This window comes from Sceloporus occidentalis, unplaced genomic scaffold (assembly GCF_023333645.1).
Source record: "Sceloporus occidentalis isolate IW3139 unplaced genomic scaffold, rSceOcc1.0.p SCAF_3, whole genome shotgun sequence".
Lineage (NCBI taxonomy): Eukaryota > Metazoa > Chordata > Lepidosauria > Squamata > Phrynosomatidae > Sceloporus > Sceloporus occidentalis.
The window spans coordinates 138,526,300-138,551,917 of record NW_028316983.1 but is presented as its reverse complement, the minus strand read 5'-3'; the positions used below and the strand labels follow the sequence as shown (position 1 = coordinate 138,551,917).

General features: G+C 38.8%; 1 protein-coding gene across 1 annotated transcript in view; it reads left to right on the top strand.

Annotated features, from left to right (window-relative positions):
* The window catches only part of LOC149316874 (gamma-aminobutyric acid type B receptor subunit 2-like), a 360,242-nt gene that overhangs the window by 20,923 nt on the left and 313,701 nt on the right, over positions 1 to 25,618 (top strand). Inside the window, exon 2 of the mRNA XM_089516428.1 lies at positions 21,822 to 21,959. Within this exon, the coding sequence (XP_089372554.1) occupies positions 21,822 to 21,959 (138 nt within the window). The remainder of the gene's footprint in view (positions 1 to 21,821; positions 21,960 to 25,618) is intronic.

Below are 25,618 nucleotides of genomic sequence, written 5' to 3'. Positions count from 1 at the left end.
ATTAGTAGAAGATTGAGATAGAGTGAGAAGTTTTCTCAAAAAAAATGGGGGATTGCGATGTTGGCAGACATTTATTTTTGGGTATACAGTCGGCCTTTCTTATACACAGATTTTTTATATACAGATTCAAGCATCCATGGTTTGAAAATCTTCAAATAAAGTATACATTTCAAATATCAAACCTTGATTTTCCATTTTTAATAAAGGACACCATTTTGCTATGTCATTATTTTTAATGGGACTTGAGCATCCATGGATTTTGTTATCCACGAGGGATCTTGGAACCAAACCGCAGCGTATAACAGTTAACAACAACAAATACTTGATCAAATTGATATAAGCAAAGACCCAGGAAAGTTACCTTCTTGATTGATATGTGTTTTGTTAAATTAATATTTGACAAATCAAATAACAATAAAGATTGACAATAAATAGAGAATAAGAGATGTAAAGAATAAAGGGGTCAACCATTAAGATGTAATTTTAAGGGTCTAATATCGATAAAGTGTAAGGATGAAGAAGGGGAAAAAAGAGGTTATGAAGTCATGAAGAAGTACCACTAAGGAGAAGAGGGTAAATGAATACCATAAGAAGATAAAGATGGAAGTATTGGAATATATGTCTTGTGTGTATGGATGTGGGTGGATAATATGTAAAAGATAGGCAAATGTAGATGTTTGTATGTTTTGTATGTTTTACAGGTAGTTGTTGTTTATGTTGTACATCTCGGGATAAGGGATAAATGTTTGATTTATGTGTATTTTAAATATTATATAACAATAAAAAAGAGATTTTTGGGGGGCAGTTCATGCAGTAGGACAATTGCTTCTAGGTTGCTTACTAAAACAGAAATTCTGGAAATGTGGTAGATTTGAAAGTACTGTAATATTAGAATACTGTTTAAATATTGGGTCAATATATTTTCAGTCCACTTAGCCCATTTTAAAAGATGGTTGGTTGATTGTTTTTTTGTATTGTAATTGTAACAACATAATACTTTATTTTATGTGCCCTGTTTAACCACATAAAATAGTAATGCCGTACATGTTGTTTGTTTTCTTTCTTTCTAAAGAATTAAGATGCCATTTAAGAACCAAACAGTTTTGCTTCTAAAATTTTGGAGACTTTGAAATCCAGTGCTGTAAATATTAGTCATTTTTATGTCTTTCTATATTAAACTCAACAATAAAGTAACCTTATTTCTGGACAAGTGGTGGTTTGTGTTTTATCAGAGGCACATTACTACCTCATCAAAAATTCACAAACAACTTTTCTTATGTCATGTTTACACAAAGTACATTTTTAGAAGGCTAACATTTTCCAAAGAGCTCGTATATTCACCAATATGCATTTGCATAGCCTTAATTGGGCCTCCTGTCTAATTTAAATGGACTGAAGAGTGGGATAAGTCACTAAAATAAAGACAGAGTAGGGAGGACATGGTAAACACTGGTTTCACATAGTAACAGAAAGGCCAAATTAGATGGAATGTTAAATACATCCCCTCCTCCAAAACAGCAACGGCATCTTCTGCTCTCCTCTCACTCTCTGCAATGTCTAATAAAACATATCCGTATCTTGATATTATGGCATCATGTATTTCCCCATTAACATCAGCAACTACTTAACTGCTTAACATCAGCAACTACTGCTGCTTCTGGCACACTGAGAACAGAAACAAAATTAAGGGTAAATTTTGTTACAGAAATACATTTTATTACATGTTATGAGCTGCTGCCACAATGCAGAATTAATGTTTGATGCCACTTTATGTGTTATGGCTCCATGCTATGGAATCTTGGGATTTATAATTTGTTGTGGCACCAGATCTCTCTCAGAGGGCTAAATATTTCACAAAACTACAAATCCCAGAATTCCATAACATTCAGCCCTGGCAGTTAGAACTGTGTAAACTTGCATTAATTCTGCAGTCTAACTGCAGTCATGCACTAGAATGCAGAATGCACATACAGATTTTCTCTGTCTGATAGACATGGGTCAAGTGCATCTTCTGATTTGGTCTATTATCAAATTCTTGTTTGGTTTTAAGCTTTATATACTTGCAGTGGCACCTTGCTCACTGTTTTTTCACAGTCAATCTGTGATGTGGAATAGTCTTCACAGTGGTTGCACCTACTCTCTGGATCCCCTCCCCTTGAGAAACATGTCTGGAACATGATTACAGTACCTTTATGAGCTGTTATTTTAGTTTTTAAAATGCTTATTTAATTGCTAACTGTTTTATGTATTGATTAAAAGAACAATTAAGATATGTTATTTATTTAATGAGAGTATCTATATCCTGCCCTTCAGCTGAAAAGATGCTCAGGGTGGCTTAGAAATAATGATACATGTCTTATTTAGTGTGGGGTGGAGGTTAAATCTATCAGCTACTGGCTGCTTATCTCTCCCCAAGATGCCACAGCCATGGAAGCAGGAACATGGAGGGAGTAACTCTCACTAGCAACTAGGCCAAGCCACAGTGGAGCTGGGTTTGGATGCTCTTCTCTCCCTCAGAGACTAAAGTAATGGTAACTGGAACATGGAGAGAGGTCCATTCAACAGCGGCAGAGAATTAGAACTGCAATGGGACCTTGCCATCCATGGGCTTGCCATCCACGGATTTGAGCATTTGCGGATGGCAAGCCCTGTTGTCTCCAATGGCGGCGTGTGCACATGTCTATGCTAGTGACCATGCACACATCACGCCACCATTAGGGACAACAGAACTAGAGGTCCCATGTTATTTTGTATTTTTGAGGATGTCCAGAATGGATCCCCTGTGGATATGAAGATCCAACTGTAGTTTATTAGCTAAATAGCTAGGGTAATAATTGTGTGTTTTCTTATTTATCAATGTATAGAAAAATTGGCACAATGTCTGCTTTTTATCTTGTCTTCCCTGCTTGTTCTCCATTCAATGGCCAATTGCACCATGGCTGTCCCACTTGAGAGTGAAGGTAGAGATTTAAATGACTGATTGCTTCTTTATGCAAAATGGATTGTCTGTATGTTAGGAATTGGCATTTTAGGAATTAGCCTCTGTGTGTGTGTGTGTGTGTGTGTGTGTGTAGGCTTGTAGGCAACTATAATTTGGACATAGAAAACTATATTAGTCTCACACTTTCTTCCTTGTTCTATGTACAGGGACATTTCTTTAGAATAAAAAATACTGGATTGTGCGGTATAAAGTTCTGCAGCCTTGACATTGGTTTATTATTCCATTAAAACTAGACTTTGGTTTGGTCATTATTGTACTGTGTTTTCCGCATAATGTGTATAGGTTATAGCATCAGTTGTGTCTTTAAAAAACCAAAACTTTTATTGACTAGCCTTTCTCTGCCTTGATGAGGGGAAAGATCTTGTACCGTATTTCACACTTCCATGAATACGACGTAAAACAGATTTCAAGTTTAATCAGGATTGTTGAGAAAGCATTAAGCATCTTTGGTCTTAGCAATCAGTTGTCTAGTTATACTTAACATAAAGCAATTACAATCTCATTTCAATAAGACATGGGGCAAATCAGTTTAAAGCAGAAGGTTTAGTTAAACCAGCACAATTTATGGGTGGTTTTTTTTTTGCAAAACTGTTCTCTTTTTAAGATGTATCTTACTAGTGTGTTTTTGTTTCTAAAGATGTTATCCTTACACTGCCCACAAGCAGTGTCGTACCTAGCATACTTGACATCCAGTGTGTATCATTTTTTAAACACGTTCCCCAACAAAATTTTCAGTAATAATCATGAAATGAAAGGAATAATAATATTTTTGCTGGTGTTGCTACTGTCTCTCTCTTCAGGGCATCAGCAATCCCCAAAGAGCTATGGAAGCAGCAGTGGCAGCTGGGCCGATTCCATGTTTCTCCTGCTGCTGCCGCCGCTGCTGTTGCTACTGCCAGTCTCCTTGGGGCACTGGTGATCCCACAAAATATGGGCAGTAGCAGCACTGGTGGCAATGGTGGTGGTGCCGACTCTACGTTTCTGTTGCCACTACTGCGTTACTGCCTTCACTTCCTTCACCTCCCTTTCCCCTCTTCCACTGTGCCTTCACCACACCTCCCTCGTGATGCTGTGACTACAAGATAGATCTACATTCTGACACTACGTCCTCAAGTATAATTTTGACAGAAGACTGTTAGCTTAATGTAGGTCTGGCTGATCAGGAGATAGATTGGAAACAGCCAGTTGGTTTTACATTATGGCTGCAAACAACCTTGGTATGTGCAAAATACACACATATATTTTCTGTTCATTTTCAGGGGCCCATTTAAAGCTAAGCATATCTATGAAGCTGACAAACTATGGTTTTCTGTTACTAGTCTTGCTGATGTCAGAATACTTTCCCAAACCTGATAACTGAGGCTGTTGTTGTTGTTGATGATGATGATGATGATGTTGTTATTTCTTACCCACCTCTTCCCATGGATTGAGGTGGGGATCAACAACAGATAAACAAATACACAACATCAGTTAAAAACACACTTCAATTTAAAAGAATAAACAAGACCCATACATATTAAAACAATCCACATTTGAAATTCATCATTTAAAATTTAAAAATCATCTGGATTGACCTGCTGGAAGAGACTGGTCATTAATGTTGTTTTAAATTCAGATGTCATATTCAGATGTCAAATCTCTTCTGGCAGGTCATTCCGCAGTCTAAGGGTGGCTGAAGAAAACGTCCTCTGGCTGACAGTTATCAAGCTAGTCTTGGCTGATGAGTAAATGTCCCTCAGAGGCAGTGGCGTCATTAGGGGGTGTGGCGGTGCAGACTGCAAGGCACTACACCCCAGAAGAGGGTGTCACATGTTGGGATAGTACACCCCGGGGGGAGGTAGGCTGCTGCTGCTTTCCAGGTCCCATGTTGCCATGGCCATGTAGGACTTGGAAGGCTGGGGGCACAGCTGGGAGGGCTGTATGGCTCCCACCTTGCTGCTGTAGTGCCATTCTAAGCACTGCAGCAGCGAGGTGGGGAGGAATGCCCCTTTGGCCCTGTCCCTGAAGCCCCACTCCCTGCACTGGTGACAAGCCAGGCAGGGACACCACTGCTCAGAGGACCTATGTGGTGGATTATACAGGAGTAGGCACTCTCATAGGTAACCTCAATCCAAACCATGTAGCATTTAAAAGGTATTAACCAACATGTTGTACCTTGCCCAGAAACTAATTGGCAGCCAGTGGAGTGATTTTAATACTGGTGTAATATGATCACTCCTGGATGTCCCAATAATTAATCTGAATGCTTTTAAAAAACAAGTTGCAGTTCATAATCATATCCAAAAGTGATGACTGGGATTTGGTGAGGGAATTATGTGGCCCTTCCAAAGTTGTTAAGTTTCACTTTCCAACATTCTTCAACATTCACTAGGGCTGCTGGGAGTTGCAGTTCAACATCTCAAGGGTCATGGAATTCCCACAGCTGCTTTAATGTGTGAGAAAAGAAAGTATAGTTACTCACCTTCAGAAGAGCTTTCCTGCTCTTTGCATGTCTCTTTGAATCACCATTCAGAGCAATCTTTTTGAATGGAAAGAGGTGAGCCACACATAATGACTCTTGCGGAGAGACAGTAGGCAACTGCTTTGATGGTTAGTAGTTATTATCTGGCAGAAAGTCCCATTAAACTGGGACTACCTTGGAGTGGACATGTACGGGTTTGCATTGTAAAGTATCACTCTTGATGTAGGCATTGCAAAATGATCTCTGTCACTGGATGTTCATTGGAGCAGCCAGAGCTATACAATTGAGAGAGATTTCATGGATAACTGTTTCTGTGGACAAGCGCTTTTGGTTAACAGGAACCTTTATTTTATTGGTTTCCAGTGGTGAAAGAAACATAACAGAATGAGGTTTAACATGTGCATTGTCTCTGATGTAGGATAACAAATAGTTATAATGTAGAAGGGATTTAATGCATAACTATACTACACATGGGAGCCATTGTGGTGTAGTAGTGTGAGCGTTAGATTATGGAGACGAGAGTTCGAAACACCACTCGGCCATGGAAACCCACTGGGTGACCTTGGGGAAGTCCCAAGTTCTCAGTCTTAGAGGATGGGGAAGGCAACCACCTCTGAACAATTTGTTCCAAGAAAACCCTACCATCATAGGTTCGCCTTAGGGTGGTCATAAGTTGGAAATGACTTGAAAACACACAACAACAATACTACATATGTCTAATAAGGTGATGGTCTCTTCATCATTCATAACAAGCAATTTCAGAAGAGCACAGTACAAAATGGTCTGTAATATTGGTCCTGCTTGCAGAGGATCCAAGAACATGTAGCGTGGCTCCTGTTTTAGACAGATGTGAGCAATTGCAACATACTCTGCCAAGGAGCTGCAAACCCACAACACTTTAATCCCTGACTCAGAGTTAATGTGACTATTGCAACCAGTTGTCAAAGCACAAATATTGTTGCATGGCAACTTTTGTGTATCCAGTCTCCAGCTATACATATCTGTACAGATCTACAGAAAATGATAATTTCACTAATGTAACAGGGAGCGCTGTTGGATCACATGCAGTAGTTTGTCATAATGGAATTACATTTCAATTATTTATATATCTACTCTGACTTAAGACTCACTGAGTTTAGTGGGATATGATCATCTCAGTTAAGTGTGTATAGGAGTGCAGCCTTGAGAGGATAAACATGCCTAGTATAGAGGAAGGTATCCATGGCTTCTGTCTTAGTTTTACTCCTCCAGCTGCTCCAAGAAGACTCCAGTGGGAGAGGTAATTTTGCAATGCCTACATCAAGTTTGATTGAATTTTGGTTTTTGTGAGTACAACTGATTTCAGTGGGATTTGCTTCCAGATAACACACACACACACACACACACACACACACACACACACACTTGCACACTTCATTGTTTTCAAAGCCTCTTTCAACATCTAGTCTGCAAATCTAAGGTGACGTTCTCATAACTCTGTTTTGCAGTTCTGTCAAGGTAAAATTATACAGACAAGGCTAGAGTATATTGCAGCAAAACAACTTGACAGAAGCAGGTTCATAGACTTATGCTGTAACCAATAACGATAGGTAATTCTGTTAACATTTTATAACTTTCCAGCTATTTCCAAGAATTAGATTTAATTGAGAGTCCAGTTATAAAATATTACATTCTATCAGTCTATGAAAATCAGTTAATCAATAACTGAATTCTCAGCTGAAAAGTGCATTCTTTAAAGAAAAGAGTATCACAGGCAGAGTTGGAGAAACGTGACATACTATGTATAGAACAGGCCATGGTCTAAATGGCAGTCCAGCTCTAGTGCAAGTCTTTGAGAGCCCAGCTGTGTCTTGTACTTGCACTGCCTGCATCTCTCACTTCTTTCTTTTGGCCTTTAGAACTACTCTTTTTCCTTGTGCAGGAATATCAGGAGTTACCATCTGCACTTCTGCACCAATTTAGGATAAGGCTGGGTGCATCTATAGTAAGGCGCTACTGTGGGTGGGCCTATCTCGTTCCATGTGCTGGACTCTTGTAAATTCCCAGAACTGGATGCACAAAAGGAAAGTAGAATAATATTTAATAGTAATCTTATGAATGCTTACTTTGGAGTTAGCTCTGTTTATTTTAAGGGGCATATGCCCAGTGACATAAACTGGGAAGTCAAATGTTTTCATTTGACTGTATAAGCCCTTTTGTAAAAATGCAAAGATTGCAATCCTATACCCACTTATCTGGAATCAAACTCCATTGAATGCATTACTTCTGAGTAGATATGTATGGAGTTTTCTCATTGGCCTTGCTCTTGCGCTAGATGTGGGATGTAACTTTAAGTAAACGGGTCGCATCGCATTTCCACGTTGCCAGGGAGTACTCAGCCTGTTTGCAACCTGGTCTTCTGCTACATCTTTTCAAGAACAGGAAAATCCCATTGTTGAAAAGATGCGGGAGGAGCCCTGAGAAGCCTGGGTTGCAAACGGGCTGCATGCTCCCTGGCAACAGGGAAATGCGATATGATCCACTTTCTTAAAGTTACATCCCACATGTATTGTGGGAGCAAAGCCAATGCGATAAGCTCCTTAAATACTGTGTTAGAAAGAGCCTTAAGATTTATTTCAGAGACTGAAGATCAAGCATTTTATAAGTATATGGGTGTTGATTTCATTAGATGCAGTCTCTCTCTTTGTCAATATGTCCCATGATGAGTGCATTTAAATTGCAAAATTATATGGATTTTCATCAAAATCCATTTAAACCTATCCTTTTTGGTACTACTGTTGGTCATAATTATGAAGATAAATTATTCTCGCTTTTGTAATCAATTTTAGAGGTTTATTATTCTCGCTTTTGTAATAAATTTTAGAGGTTTATATTGTACAGTTTCTTTGTAATTCATTTAACCTATTTTTGATTGTCATCCTGGATTGATACATTTCTTGTCCATATTTTATTATCTTATTGTTTTATAGTTCATTGATATCTATCTATCTATCTATCTATCTATCTATCTATCTATCTATCTATCTAGAAATATTAAAGACTGCAGTGTTTCCCCACTGGTAGATCAGCTGCATACATCACCATGACACATATTTGTTGTTTTGTGCCTTCAAGTCATTTTTGACTTATGGTGACCCTAAGGCAAGTCTGTCATAGTATTTTCTTGGCAAGATTTGTTCAGAAGTGGTTTGCTATTGCTTTCTGCAGCTGCTGAAAGGGTTTGCCTTGCCCAAGGCCACACAGTGGGTTTCATGTCTGAGCTGGGAATCGAACCCTAGTCTCAAGTCCAACATTCAAACCACCATGACATGCTGGCTCTGTAAGATACATATTCCCCCTCCCCATTCTGTTCTATTTATATGCCTTTCCTGACATTAAAGTGTACATTAAATTATGCATGCCAATTGTTAGTTTTCGCTGAATCTATTAATAGGAATGCCATTTTTTATTATACCAGTTGTCATCCAATTCATTTAAAAAGGGATATGCCAGTAGCACAATTTCTATGATTAAAACATAATTCCACTGATCTCTTTGATAAAAATTTGCAAAACAGACATTTTTCTAAATGTTATCAGAAGAGTTATGAGAATCATATACCTTCAGCGCTGGTCACTATGATAATTAACTTGCCATGGGCTGAAGTCCTATAGGTTGGTATATGCTGTAGGTTTTAATAATTTTATTTATAAGTTTATTGTGTCCATATCCTGGTTTTTTTAAAAGTTTATTTATAAGTTTAAATAAAATTATTAAAAACTATAGCATGTACATCTTATATGTATCAGCAAATACAGATGGGGAGTATGTTGAAGTTGTTTGAATGATGGACTAGGACTGTGGGAGACCATGGTTCAAATCCACACTCAGCCATGGAAACGTCCTGGGAGACCTTGAGCAAGTCACACTCTCTCAGCCAGAGGAAGGCAATAAGAAATCTACTATGAGTAAATCTTCCCAAGAAAACCCCAGGATATGGACACTGTAAATCAGAGTGGGCCTGAAGACAAACAATATTTGTTTATTTTTTATAAGATTATTGTGTAGTTTATCTATAAATGAAAAAAATATGTTTAAATATAATTATAAAAGGCTAATCCTATCACCTAAATTTGGGCTGATATGGAAAAATGTGCTGTTGATATTATATTTAAAAAAGCAGGTGAAATTCTCATTCATTCAGATTTTGAATTTACATAAATCAGACTGTTGCTATTTCTAGCCATTTAATAAATGGCAGTTGCTTACACTGTGCTCAGTCACTTGTGCCTAGGTCATTTGCTAACCCTTTATATGATTAAAAATCATATTCTTAGAAAATAATTCACTAATTGTAAAACTAATGAAGTGGTTATGTAATTATGCACTTATGCTAACTCATATGTGGGAAAGACAAACAGATCTCTGTAGGCATATATTTCTAAGTATAAAAGCAAACACAGACATCAAATCAGGGATGTAATATTAGCGCGAGGACTTCTGAATTTCTGGCACATTTGGTAAAATTTTATTTGCCCCAGGTTATATTAAGCATCACAAATTTCATATGAACAACACGGAAATTATACATCTGATTCACACACTCTGGATTTATACGCTAAACACTTTATAACTATGCATTGAATGAAAAGTTTGAGTATATTGTTCTTTTCTTCACTAGATGTAATATGTCATGTTACTTTTTTGGTAATATTTTTGATTGGGCTGGATTAATTTATAGTGTGAATTACATTAGAATTGGAATTGACTTTGGCTTGACATTATATTGGGATGGATGAAGTGGAATGGATGAAATGGGAGAGATCTGAATCCACGTTTCTCCCCCTTTAAAGCAGAAGGGTGTATATGTTCTTAAAACCAGACTGAAATACTAGGGTAGGGAAGAGGTTTAACCATTTACCATTGCTATTTGCTTGACTGAAAATTAGATAGTTTGTATGCTGTTTTCCTATAGTGCCCAGAACAGTTCAGAAGAAAAATTACTTGTCAAAATACTAGTCATTTGAGGGGGAGGAAGAGGGGGGAAATGACAAAACATGGATGAATCTAAATAGAAGGGAGAAAATACATGATAAATTCAATACAATACAGAAATGGAGAGAAGAATCAAAATTAAACAACACCGCCCCCACAAACGAATATTCACTGCCAGCATATATATTCCTGCACTCCAGGGACCACAGCAACATGGTTTAAATATAGTATAATGTATGAATATAAAGAGCAGAGAACATGTCTGTGCCCTTGCTAGGAGACCTTCAGGTGTGTGTGATGTCTTTACTGGTAAGAGCTTCAAGGGTATTGGGTGGCTGGTAAGTATGGTCAACGTCCTCTCATTAGGCTAGAACAGGCTCTCACATCTTTCTCATGAGGAAACAAAAAGCAGTCACAGGGAAATAATTCACTTCTGAATCAGCCACAGTGGGCAACTTCAGAGGGCATGTGGGCCAGTTTTCATTTCTGCACCACCCACAGTTTGTTTTTCCTTGTCTTCAATAGTGGCCAGTGAGCTGCTACAAATTAAACCAGGAGTAACTTCTGATTTTTAGCTGATTTTCTTGATTTTGAGAGTTCAGGGGATAGGGGATGTTTTCAAGACTTCTATCATTTCTTGAGGATTTAAGACAAATTTGGGCAATTATCACCCAATTTATTTTGGGTGTAAGGAGCTTTGGGGACAGCTTGACAGACTACAAAAAGCCCCTTGGTGTCCCAGCTTGCCCACGGCTGCCATGGTGAATGTAAAAGACCACAGGTTGTAAACAGTATTTGAGATGCAAATTAGGTTTAGTAGTTTCCAGACAAGATTCCTTTTTGCTATCTTCATTAAAAACTAGATGTCATTAATGGAATAAAAAGAGACTGACTTGCTCTAAGACAAGTCTCACAAAACCTATCATGACGAAAAGCCAATGGTTTTTGATGTTCAGTGATGAGAATTAAGGGCTAAAAATACAGAAGCAAATTAAGAACCAGAAGAGAAAACAAGAAGGTGAACTGGGCATTGCAGACATCTTGGCAAGAATATTCTCCGCTTGATCCAAACGAGAAGTCTCTTATTTCTGTTTTTCACAATCAAAATAATAAATTGCTATTGGTGTGTGCAGCTTCCCTCTGTCCTGAACTAGGGACAATGAAGAAGGCTTGGCTGGAATAGGCCCAGAAGTAATCAGCTAGGTACTGAGAAACAGATAGTAGAGTAAGGGGAATTCGAATTGTGGAACATGGTTGCATTGTGCAGAACCTGGGAAAATTCCAGGACAAAGCAGTAACTACAGTCCTTCCATAGTGGTATCAAATATGAGAACTTAAGTAACAAAGCAGGTCTGCTAAGTGAATCAGTAGAGTGAGGTGAGCCATGGAAGTCTGCATTTGACATGGCAGGGTGATTGTCTCTGTTTTCTTGACTGAGACCATGGAGGGGAGTGAAGGATGTTGTGTGGTTAGTGAGATAATAAAGCTTGTTTTTGTGGAATCTGGGGGCCATATGTACAGGCAGGATACTACAGGCCAACCCCCATGGTATCCCACCCACAGTTGTGGCCTGTTCTGCCCCTGGGCTTGGGCCATGATCGGAGGATGTTCTCACACATGTCTGGTGCTGCCCTGTGGATCTGCCGCACATGCCTTATTGGCCACTTCTGACATGACATTCCTTCTGAAGTCTCCTGCCATGGCCCAAAAGGGCAGGAAAAGGGTGCCTGGTTTCACTCATGTGGCAAGGCACCCCTTTCCAATGTCACAGGTTATGAGCGGAGCCTTCAGTGGGAACACAGCAGTGGCAGGTAAGGGGCTGTTTTGGCAAAGTTTCTAAGAAACTCTGCTACAAATAGCCAGTCTTATCAGACTGTGCTAAGGGCCTTGGGCAGAACCATTGGACCAGTGTCCGGTTTGGCCAGTCCTGCCTGGGTCTATTGGCCTGTGTCATCCATACAAGTTTGGTGCAGCCTTAAAGTCCTAAATAAATAAAAAATAAAAGCAAATGTGATACAAAAATTACACTACAAAGAATTGTTCCCTCCTAAACATACAACTGAAAGTACAGTACTAGTATCTTATTCAAAGTGAAAAGGGTCTGTTCCTTAACCCTGGCAGCTTCAGCTTCTCTCTAGCTCCCCCACTGCACTCAACTAGCCCCTTCCTTAGGGTTTCCTCACCACCTGGGCCAAGCTAATAGTATCAGCTTCAGGGAAGACAATTTAAGTTCTTGTATCCAAGATGCAAAAAAGGGGAGGGCTTTTGAGTCTATGAATCTAATATCTATGGATCTAAGATTTACTATGAATCTAACACCTACTTCAGACTTCCCTGGGATGCTCTCTTTTCTCTTCTTCCTTCATTAAAACACACAACACTACAGAAGCAGTGATGGCAACATTTCCATTTTTGGAACAAAATGATGTACCTCTCACATTCCCCAAGAGAGGAGGCCTGCAATTGCCATTGGTGCCTACAACACCGTCGCAGAGGGTTTTAGTATTCAAAGACATAGCTGTGTTAGTCTGGAAAATCAGTACAGTGGACCCTTGTTATACACTGGGGTTTGGTTCCAAGATCCCCCGTGTATAACAAAATCCGTGTATGCTCAAGTCCCATTACATATAATGACATAGCAAAATGGTGTTCCTTATAAAAAATGGAAAATCAAAGTAAATTTATACTTTTTTGGAACATTTTCAAACCGTGTATGCTTAAATCCATGTATAAAAAATCCGTGTATAAGAAGGGCCGGCTGTATTGAAAGGGACCTTACAGCACCTTTGAGACTGATTGAAATGAAGAAGCTGGTAGCATGAGTTTTCCTAGACTTGAGTCTACTTCCTCAGATGCATTTCCTCTTTCTTTCAGTTAGGGGTGGCCTGCAGCTGCCTCCATCTTCCCCAGATTGGGGCCGTGGCAACCACACACCATGGCCCCGATCTGGCCTTTCCAGGGCGCAAAAAGGAGCCACAAAAACAGCTCCTTTTTGTGTCCTGGAAAGAGTGTGATAGCCATGGCTTTAAGGCGCTTCCTTGGCGCTGTGTCATGTAAATGCAGCGCCAGAGGAGTGTCGTGATGCCGCACGCCGTGTAGAGTGGCACTATATGGACACATGCCCTGACTTCGCCCTCAGGCTGGTCTTATTGACCGGTCTGCACAGGCCCTTAGTCTCAAAGGTGCTACAAGATTCCTTTGTACACTAAGAGGGTTTTATCATTCCTGAAACTAACTAATATGGTTTGGAATTTGGTTGAAACAAGTTGAAGCTCAGTTAAGAATGAACTGCTTATTATTTGCCAGAATTCAAAGATATAGCCATGTTAGTCTGTAGAACTGGTATGCAGAGAGATATTGTAGCACCTTTTAGTCTCAAAAGTGCTACAAGATCTCTCTACATACGATTAGCCAGTTTAATTTAAATATTGACAAAAATTAATCATGGTTAAGTACTAGGGTGTAAATGTATAATTCATACTCCAACTTGCAATTCCATGACATGTTTCTTATACCACGACTAAGGTATTATTTATTTTGCGTCTTCAAGCCATAGGAACCAGGCGTAAAGTGGTTTTATCCTTGGTTGCTTGCTTTTGTCAAAGAGAAATTTTGCCATCCTTTCTTTGTAGGGAACCTTCCATAGGCCTGTTACAGACTGCCAAAATAAAGCTGCTTCGGGTCTCTTTGGAGGTATGCTATTTAAATGATGCATGCATCCTAAGAATCCGGAAGCTGCACCAAAGCTGCCCTCCAGTGCTTAGGAATGGAGTGTGGCTTTGGCGCAACCTCCGGACTCTTAGGACCCATGCATCATTTAAATAGCATACCTCCAAACAGACCCAAAGCAGCTTTATTTTGGCAGTCTGTAACAGGCCTTAGTTTCTGTATAGATCTTTCAGTATTGGCTCAATTAAGCACCATAAGATGCAAATATGTGCTAATATACACCAAACACTTTCACAAGTGATATGGGAAACACTTTTTTTTTCTTTGCTAATGCATCTGTTTTGAACTTGCTAATATGGTTGTCACAGTGTCTAATGCGGGAAACACTTTGTTTTAAATTGAAATAAAAGTCCCTACTTATTTGACTATTTAATCTGAATGATCTGACAGATTCATATTTTCCTCTTTCTGTGAATGGATATGGCTTAAGCAGAAGCATTAGTGTAATTGCTGAATATGAAACATCTGATCTCCCTGGCCAGCTGGCCTCCCTTAAGATAAATGGAGCAGGAGGCAGTGGGGTCGGATAGGAATGTTAAAATGCTCTTTTGTGAGTGTTCTGTTCCTGATAACAACCCAAGTAGAAAGCATGCTCTAGGCTGGGGATTCAGGTCTAGCAAACAGTGTTTGCTGAGGCATAGCTTAAAGCAGTGTAAATCTAGGGAGGGAAAGTCAGGCATTGTGACTGACAGCTCCAGGTGGCACTGAAGCAAGTTTGGGAAGTTTCTTTGGCCCAGACTGACCACTAAATAAGGGAACAGTAACCTCTGGCCTCTAGATAGTTCCTTGTGGATTAGAAGCATAGCAGAGAAAACAATAGTTGTACCGTCATGCAGCTGTTGATTTCTGTAGCAGAGCCTCTGTACTATTCAAAAAGCTGCCGATCAAAAAGAGTCTAAGACTAAAGTGAGAAAGAAGGGGAAAAAAAGTACTAGGATGCATGTAGAGAAAAGCCAGAAGGATGGAGAAACAATGGAGGAGATAAGGAATTTAATGCAGCTGAGTGATCTTTCCATGGGAAAGTGGCTGCACCAGATCTGTCAGCTCGACACATTGTCAGTTGGATATAAATTGCCCTGAACTCATCTTAGGATAAGAGCAACAGTGATGGAATTTGTATGTCAAAGCTGAGGCTACTGCAGTTATGCCCTGTAAAAGGGAACAACAGAACTCTGGAAAAATATTTGCACTTGAGTACATTTTCCATATTCCATCTAAACTGTAACTTTGAGAATTTTTAGAAAGTGGCCTCTAGCTTCCTTTCTCCAAGCTCTTTTGTTTGAGCTGCAATAACCTATTTACACATCACCTGAAATGTGATGTGTATGTGTGTACACACATGTGAATTTACTCTGGCTATTAAAAATGCCCAAGTTCCAATCCATACTGCAGGAATAATCTAGTTTGAGATTGCTTTAACTGCCCTGGCTCAGTGCTAGGGAATTCTGGGAATTATAGTTTTGTGAGAAAGAGCTCTGGTGCCACAATAAACTACAATTCCCATGCATCTGAGGAAGTATGCTGAAGTCTAGGCAAGCTCATGCTGCCAACCTCTTTCTTTCAGTGAGTCTCAAAGGTGCTACAAGATCTGTCTTCTGTTGTTATTATTATTATTGTTTCCAAATGCACATGAGGAAGTGGACTTAAGTCTAGTGAAGCTCATGCTGCCAATTTCTTTCTTTCAGTGAGTCTCAAAGGTGCTACAAGATCTCTTATATCATCATCGCCATTATTATTATTATTATATCCAAATGCACCTGAGGAAGTGGACTTAAGTCTAGGGAAGCTCATGCTGCCAACTTCTTTCTTGCAGTGAGCTTCCAAGTGGCTCCAAGGTGTCTCTTCTATTATTATTATTATTATTATTATTATTACAAATTATTATTTCCAAATGCATCTGAGGAAGTGGACTTAGGTATAGGAACGCTCATGCCGCCAGCCCCTTTCTTGCAGGGAGTCTCAAAGGTGCTACAACATCTCTCTACAATAATAATAATAATAATAATAATAATAATTATTATTATTATTATTATTTCCAAGTGCACCCGAGGAAGTGCACTTAGGTCTAGGAAAGCTCATTCTGCCAGCTCCTTTCTTGTAGTGAGTCTCCAAGGGGCTACAAGAGCTCTATTATTATTATTATTATTACCAAATGCATCTGAGTTACTGGACTTAAGTTTAGGAAAGTTTAGGAAGTCTCAAAGGGGCTACAAGATTACTCAACAAAAAATATAATAATAATAATAATAATAATAATAATAATAATAATAATAATATCCAAATGCAACTGAGGGAGCAGACTGAAGTAGGGCAGGATTGGATGGAAGAGCAATTTTGGCCAATCAGGAGGAGGTGAGCAGCTGAGTGTGATAGATTGGATTGGGGGGTGGTCCCCGGAAATTCCCCATAATTTTTAATACCCGGAAATTGCCCGGAATGGGTTTTATTACCCAGAAACCAGGGAATTCCCCCAAAATTGGCAACACTGGGCACCAGGCACAGCAAAACAGAAATTATTTGGGTAAGTATGAAAACCAGTCTGGGAACAATTCTTCATTCCCTTCCAGATGGAATGGCATGTTGTTTTAATAGATCAGTTTTGCAGTTGCTCCTGGATCTTGGCCTGCTTTTAGAGGGAGCTCTGGCTGGGAGTATGTTTGCAGAGCTCCAGTTAGCTAGCAGTGCCCCTTTTTGGAGAAGGCAGAACTGGTCACTATTATACATGTATTGACTACATTGCAATGCAATCTACCCAGGGCTGCTTTTAAAGGCTATTTGAAAAGTATGCCTTGTTTAGAACGCTGTTGTCTGACTTATCACCAGGGTCCCATCATGAGTTCACAATGACTCATGATATGTTTCTGAGTCCAGCTTAAAAAAATAATATTAATTTTATTTATATACCACCTTCCCCTCTCCTGTCAACTGGGGCTCAAGCCACCTTACAAATTAAAACAAATACAAATATAGCTAAAACATATCATTAAAATGTAATTAAACTGTCAATTACCTCTAAAACATACAATTAAATATAACAGAAAGCAGTTTAAAATAGTACAGTGAAAAGAAGTACACCTCCCTATTAAAAGCAGTACAGCTCCTTTCTTTAAAAACATTCAATTCTTCAAACCCTGATGGAGTAAAAAACATCTTTGTTGCTGATGGAAGGACAGCAAAGAGGGAGTCATTCGTTGTTGTTGTTGTTGTAGTTGTTGTTAACAACAGCAGTAATGTTCAGCAGCTTTGAAAATGATATACATGTATGTTTAGAAAGCAAAAAACTGTGACAACCAAGATAGCACATGAAGAGACCTCATGATGTACTGATTACTGGTTTTGAGATATCTAATAAGTTCATTGTAACCATTCGTACTGTATTCTCTTCCAAATATTAAAAATATTATTGTTGGTTGTTAGTGAACCTTTAAAATTTCCCTTCATGTAGAGTAACAATAATCTTTCATATGTGAATAAATGTAACAATTGTCTTGGGTTTAAAGATTTTTTGTTAATATATAAAAATTTACAGTTTCTTAGAAAAGCTTTGTAAATAAGCTTATAAATTAATAGGTTTATATTTTGATTGTATATGTTACTTTTGTCACGCTGGATGAATGCAAGCTTTGTAAATAAGATATGTTATTATAATAAAATAAAAATAATAAAAAAGTAAAAAAAAAAATTTCCCCTCATGTAGTTGAAATCTTTCTAGTCTCCAGCAAAGCTTTAATATCTTACTACTTATGAACAAGGAGGGAGTCATTCTAACCTCCCTTATCAAGCAGTTATCAAGAAGGCTCAGTCTTGCATCCCAACCTGATATTCCTGAAGGTGATGGGAGTCAGAGAAATGCCTCTTCTAAGGAACTTGGGACCTGTGCAGACTCATATGGGAAGAGATGGTCTGTCAGATAGATGGGACCTAATACAGATGGAGACCTATCCAATCTATGTCCAGAATAGCTGAAGGACCCCTGAATCTTTTGTCTTTTAAGGTCTCCTCACACTCTTTTAGGTGTACTTAGTGAACACACAGAATGGGGCCTTCTCAATAGTGACATCCAGTTATTAGCATTCTCTTGTTTGGGAGTCTTGTATACCCCCTTCCCTTTCATATCCTCTAGAAAGTTTAACTGCTTAGCATTTCTTATATTGCTGTTGGTGCTATTGTTGTCGTTACTATGAGGACAGGGTGGTCACACCTGGAAAAGTTGTGTATTTTATTAGATGATTATAACAAATATGTACCTTTTAGAACTGCTAAATTTTTGGCTTTGGTCTTATGCTTGCATGCAAAGACGAAAGGTGATGTTTGTAATATATATTTGTATAATAGCTGTTTGCTAATTACAAGAAAACATTGACTGACTAATGTCATTAAATTGTCTTAATGCATCTTTTTTTCCAAAAAAGATTCAAGACGATTAAATTTTGTAGTAAAACATACAAACTAAAATAAAACAGGTATCCATAAATAATAATAATAATAATAATAATAATAATAAAACTTTATTTCTAGCCCGCCTTTCCAAAGATCAAGGTGGGTTACAGCACTTAGACCATACAACAATACAGTCCACGAAATACAATAAAATACATTAAATGACCAACATGCAATTGCCCACATGAAATAAATAAAATTCTCTGAAGATGCCAGCCACAGATGCTGGTGAAACGTCAGGAAGAAACTCTTCTAGAACATGGCCACACAGCCCAAAAAACCCGCAAAAAACTATGGATGCCGACCATTAAAGCCTTCAACTTCAACAATAACTAAAATGTTTGTGAAAATAATAGACAGTTAGGCAATGCAGTTCATCTGATATATAAAAGCAATCCATCATATGCTACATCAAGATTATCAAATGCCTGACAGTAGAGCAAGTGTTTCTTATACTATGTGATGGAGGCAACCAGCAGTTGTTATTCCCCCCCCCCCCCCAGTGAGCCAGATACTGTTACCATATTTGTGCTAATTGGCTAGAATTCTTTCTTCCTTTATTTCCTGGAAACTCTCCAAAGACTGGCAGCTGGTGACTTGTGGACTGGCACAGGTCCATGGACACCACTTTGAAAAGCAGTAGAGCAAGAAAAAAATACTGATTTGGTGCTGAAAGGATGACAGTATCAACTCCAGGTAGAACTCACCAGGGAGAGCACTTTATACAGGGATGGAGCAACACTATAAAATTCTATGTTGTTGTTGCCCAAGCCTTCCACACAACAGGCACTCAAAGCAGAGCTTTAGATGTTGATTTTAAAATTGCCTCTCCCATTGTGAATGTAGTTCAATCTATTAGGTGTTATAGACCATAGGTTAAAATCAGCATCTTACATTTGGCTTGGAAGTAAACAGGTAGCCTGTGTAAGTGGAATTAGTGTTATATATTAAGATATGTTTACATAAACTGTAGTTGTTGAATCATCTTCAAGGGCAGCCCTCTGTAAAGTGCACTGTAGTAATCTAGCATGGAAGTTACCAGTGGAAAAACCATTGGAGCCTGTTGTTCCTATCCAAAAAAGATGCAGCTGAACTACTAACAGGAAGTGGCAGAAGGCACTCTGCATTACTGTTTTAAATGTATGTTTTAAATTAATCTTGTGCATGCATTATTATGTTTGCTAGCTGTTTAGAGGAGGAGAATATGGAGAAAAAAAGGAACATATAAAATATTTATTTAAATAAATATCCAACTGGCACTAGTACAGCAGATTTATTACAGATATTTTGAAGGGAATTAATGAGAACTTGCATCAGCCTGAAGGGACATTAAAAATGATTGTATATGAAGAATAACTGGGGGAATACTGGCAAAAAAATACAAATATTTTGTAGATTCTGTTTTCACAGTTAGATCAAACAATATTTTTTTATACATCTTGTTGTCTGCTTAATATATTGTGCATGATTTTACGTGCTTTCAGTTTAAAGACAGTGGTAGTCTGCAGCTATTTATATCAGTATATTACCCCAAACACACACACACACACACACACACGTATCAGTATGTTACCCAAAAACCTAGGGTCCTGGGAGGACAACCACAAATTCAATGGGGAAATTTATTTAACCCAATAGGAAGCAGCAAGAGGGCCAGGGTAACTCTAGTTGGGACTTTCAGCCTATGTCTTATCGGTGCTGAACCTAAAGAACTCTAGAGGCAGGTTCCAAATTAGATTAGTATATTCATAAAAAGGGGAAACAACACACACACACAAATCTCTCTCTCTCTCTCTCTCTCTCTCTCTCTCACACACACACACACGCATGCACACACACCAAAAATAAGATATAAAAAAGTAATAGTGGATAGCCGTTTTTTAGTGTTGGGCAATACCTTACCAGTTGCAGAGGTGATGCTCCAGTCTGCGGAAGGCTATGTGTGAATGTGGCTCAGCACTCTGCCTTGGCTGCAGTTCTGAGGAGTCAAGTCTGAATTGGGCAGGGTTTCTTCCTGATTCCAAATTGAACCAAAGTGGGAGTACCAAAAGTGGGCATATTTATGGGTCAAACTGTGTTTTGAGACAGTTGGAGCTGGTTTTTCAGGAATCCCAGAAACAATGGGATTCCCAGCAGGTAAGTTTTTAATGTCAGCGTTACAAAAGGAATATTGGTTGATGGTGGTGACACTGATTAAATCAAGTAGTGATAAAGTCAGAACAATCCCAGGGAGTTTGGGACAGGATGAGGTAGGGTGATAGACTTCTTTGTCTTTGACCTTCAAGAGGAAATGCACATAGCAGGGTACTGGGAAGCAGCAATGTTCACAGCCATTGAGTTACACGGGTCATTTACAGATGCCCTCATGTCTTATGTCACCACTCCTAAGAAATTCACTTAAAGGTCATCATGATCCTTCCAGGTTCATGCTTTTTGGTCTCTATGTAACTGTGATTATAACAAAATATTTCTACCCCAAAATAATGAGGGACATGCAGGGTGTGCTAACAGTTCCCTGCCCTCAGGCTCACAATCTCAAAAGACATGGCACACAAGGAAAAGGAGATGGCAGTGAGGGATGTTGAATGAATGATGGCTGCTCCTCTCTGCCTCAGAGGTCACAGCAGTGGCAACTGGGATGAAGGAAGGGCCTTTCATCAGCTGCTGGGTGTAGGCATGATGGACCTGTGCCTGTCTGTTCTTGGCACTGGACAGTAGCAGCCTAGAGTATCTTTGATCTTCAAGGGGAAATGCACATAGCAGGAGGTTGGGAAGAAGCAATAATTACACCCATTAAGTTACATCAGTCCTTTAGACATCTCCTCGGGTCTTATGTGACAACTTTTGAGAAGTTCACTTAAAAGTCATCATGACCTTTCCAGGTTCATGCTTTTTGTCCTCCATGTAACTGCTATTATAATAAAATATAACAAAATATTTGTACCCCAAAATAACGTTGGACATGCAGGGTGTAGTAAGAAGTACAATTCAAAATGACCACAAGAATACTTCAGCTGTTGCTCACATTTTACTACATGGATAGCAGTGAATAGCCATTTTTAGAGTAGGGCAATACCCTAAACAGGGCAATTTCCCACAACCCTTCAGAGTTGTGGGAGAAATTATTTATGAACTTACTCTTTTGTTGAACTAATAAAGTTAACAATAATTAATTGTGTTTAGTGCTAAAATGTTGCTTTTATTTCTTTCCCCCAGTGTGACAATGCAAAGGGACTTAAAGCCTTCTATGATGCAATAAAATATGGACCTACGCACCTAATGGTTTTTGGTGGAGTATGTACAACTGTCACATCCATCATTGCTGAATCCCTAATAGGATGGAATTTGGTCCAGGTAAGGAACAATATATCTCAAATTGATGAATGCCTGAAAAATTGTAAGGTATTGTTTGGAAAATTAGATATTTTCATTATTAATAGTTCTCCAGGAGATAACAGGTGGATTTTAAGCTGGATGATCAGACATCTTCCTTTTCCAGGACATGGCCTACATTTCATACTTCTGTCTGGGAAGATGTCAAAATGTTCTTCATTTTGAGCATGAACAAGAAACAAGAATTTATATTTATATTAGTGTTTTCAGCTTTATTTTGTAATGTCCTATGTTTTTCTTGAGTGTCCTACATTTTTGGTGCCATGTCCTCCTTTGAAGTTATGACATCTGGTCACCCTGTTCTTAAGCTTCCATGATCTACTTTGTTATTACTGTTTTTTAAAACCTATAATTTGTAGCTATATATATATATATATATATAAAAGTATATTAAAAATAGAAAATATTGGAAGCAGAATCAGTTGCTGAGGTGACCACCACACCCAACGAGAAATTGAAATCCAAGTTTCTAATATCTTCCTCCTCCATGTTCAAATGGCCAACAGAGGTGAACAAAGACTTTTGAGATTACAGGACTACATTCTTATAGTGCTGCTATTCCACTTTTACTGCTCGGTCTGCCTCCCAGGTGCATCACGGGGGGATGCAGGCTGCACTGGGTGACAGCCCAGAAGGGTCATGACACCCCAGAAGAGGGGGGAGGCACCTGGTTGGCTCCCTGCACCCCTCTGGTGCTTTTTGGGCCCATGTGGGTGCCGCTCTGGGCCCCAGGAGATCTCCGGGCCTCAGGGGGTGTCTCCGGCCAGTGCGGCCACTTCTGCTGCCCGCATCTCTGGCCCATGCAGCTGTTTCCCAGCCCTGGAAGTCAAACCGGAAGTCCCACCCAGAGGTCCCGCTCCCTGCACTGGGTGATGCGCACTGCAGGATCCCCACTGCCACCACCTGTAGCATTCTAGGGTTTGTAATTCAGTAAGGCCTAGGAGCACACTGGCCGAGAATTCTAAATGCATTTCCCTAAACTACAAATCCCAGAATGCCACAGGAGGCAACCAGAGCAGTAAAAGTGGAATAGCAGCACTATAAGAGTGCAGTGTGTTATTAAAGCAACAAATTAATTATGAGCAGAGAAACACAAACTGAGATACAAGCTCCAAGTTAGGCACTGAATTCATGGCTAAGAATATATTTACTGTATTTAAGGAACTATAAGACGTGTCAGAATTTTTAGACATAAAGTTCCATTTCAGAACACAATAGTTCAGATATATACACATTTGCCTGGCAAGAGAGTGTGCTGTCGATTGCATATAAATCATTCTCAGCCATTTATACAGATAATTCCACCTCAAGCTTGGAATTTAAGGTGGAGGTGAGGATTCTCGGAAGTAAGATCCACTGACTTCAGTGGTACCTACTTAACAAGTAGTCATTGCTTTAAAATTTAAACAAAAGCAAAAGTAAGTAACGCTGCCATTTTCACAGATTCCAATATTGTTGAAAATGTTCAAGGATCAGTTATGGACAATAGTGTCCGTCCTGGTGGTCTCATAACAGACATCTGAAGTTTGCTGTTTTTATACTGTTTCAATGCAAAGGGGCATCTTCATTCTTACTATTTGAAATGCACAACACTGAGGCTACTTCATAAGTGACTATCACTTGAACCCAATTATTATTGCCACTCCATTATTTAACTGCTCAGTATATATCATGGAAAATAAGATTCTATTACGAACTTTCAGTTCTGAGGTGTTCAGATTTCTGAAAATATTCTGTATCTGTATTGCAATAATTATAATTTATTGGACAGTTTCTTCAAACTCTTATTTGGCAATCAGTTGTCTTTCATTTAGTATGTGTCAATCTCACGTAATCACCTTGGAATAAACTGTAATAAACTAATACTATGTTTCAAACAACATTGCCTAATCTACAATTAAACCGGAAGAAGCAATTCTTTCATTGTTCTTAAGCCTTAAGTCAGCAAACAGTGCTAAGAGAGGGTTGGTAATCATAGTATCTACCTATTCCACTAGCTACTATCTATAATTATATTGAAACTTCTTGGCATATGCAGCTTTGCTGATAAGCTCAAGACCTGGGGAAAAATTTTTTTTGGTTGTTGGATTTTGGGAATAGCAGTCCCCAAAGGAATAATTGCAAGTTCTGATTTAATCCAAGACATATCATGCAATTCCTTATAAGCCCTGCTGTGGTCAATGAAACACATTCCCAGAAAAACCGTAATCCTAGCTTTCTAGAGAATAAGACACTGCTGAATTTATATTTATGTATAGGATGGACCCAAAAGACAATATGTAGGAAGACATAGCTACCTTTGCACAGTACCTTGGAGACATTTGGTTAAAGCATCACATGGCAACTCTCTCTTCCAGGTCAGGTTTCATGCTGTCAGACAATGTTATGAATGACTGTGAAATAGATCTGAAATGGGGAGTTGCTTAAGCCTTAGTGACTGATGTGTTATCAATGAATACAGTTTAAATTTGTCAAGATGATGTGACAGTGATATCGCTATACCAATGGAGCCTTAATTGTGTACTAGCACAATTATATGTGATGAACAGATGAAGGGCAAATCCTGCAAATTTAGCAGGCTACAACTTCATTATCCTTTTCAGTTTAAAAACTGATATTGCAGAACACTTTTTTTAGTACACAGTGCAAGAGGTGGCTTTTCTATACAACATCATTCCTCACACAAGACTTTGCTAGAAAATAATTGATTAGCTGAAGAGCTAAAAGGAGGCAACAGGATGTAACAAAGAGTGTTTAAAAGCATATTGATAGCAAGCTACTGAATCATTTGAGAGAGCAGAAAAATCATTTGACTAAAATACCTCTGATATTACACTGCTGAAATGCAACTTTGAATTGTGTTCTTCACCCAGCCTTACTATTTTGTCCTTGGGAAGAATTATAGCACAGTTGTAGCCCCAAGAAAATATGTGTGTATAGCAGGATATTGGCTAGCTCCTGAGAGATATTTCTAGACTTTCCCTGAATATTAGTATCGTTTCAGGGAAGTGATTGTCCTTCATTACTAATGGACATGTAAGGAAAAAAAATATACCCACAATATTCTACTCAGATATTCACCAGAAGTAAGCTTGCTGCTTCAAGTATATTTGCATGTCCTCCATCCAAAAATGCAGCTAATGAAAACAAGTGTCTTTTGTTAAAATGGATTTAATAATATGTCAAAAGATATGATAATAGTTTGGATAATTTTGACTCTTATTGGCTCCCCAATCCAAATCAGAGGTTGATGTCTGCTTTTTCTTCAAATTAAAAATGATAAACCTACCCATGCTTTGTTAAAGAACTGAATAACGTCATGGATAGTTTTGCCCCCACCCTCCAAAATATAAGATGAAACCTTTCTTGGGCTTACAGGACTAACTGTGCAGAACTTTCAGTCTTGGTGGAGTGCTTCCATGAATGCAGATGGTGGGAAGGTTGTAAATACTAGCTGCTTCCGGCATGACATTATCCCTGTGCCTTTCGCATTGAAAGGCCTCACTGACTTTCAGGTGTGAGTGGGAAAGAGCCTTTGTGCCTAACATTATACTGAGGGATGGTGGGTATGCTGTGTGCTGTATATTTGACAACTGAATACTTTTAAAAGACCAGTTTCT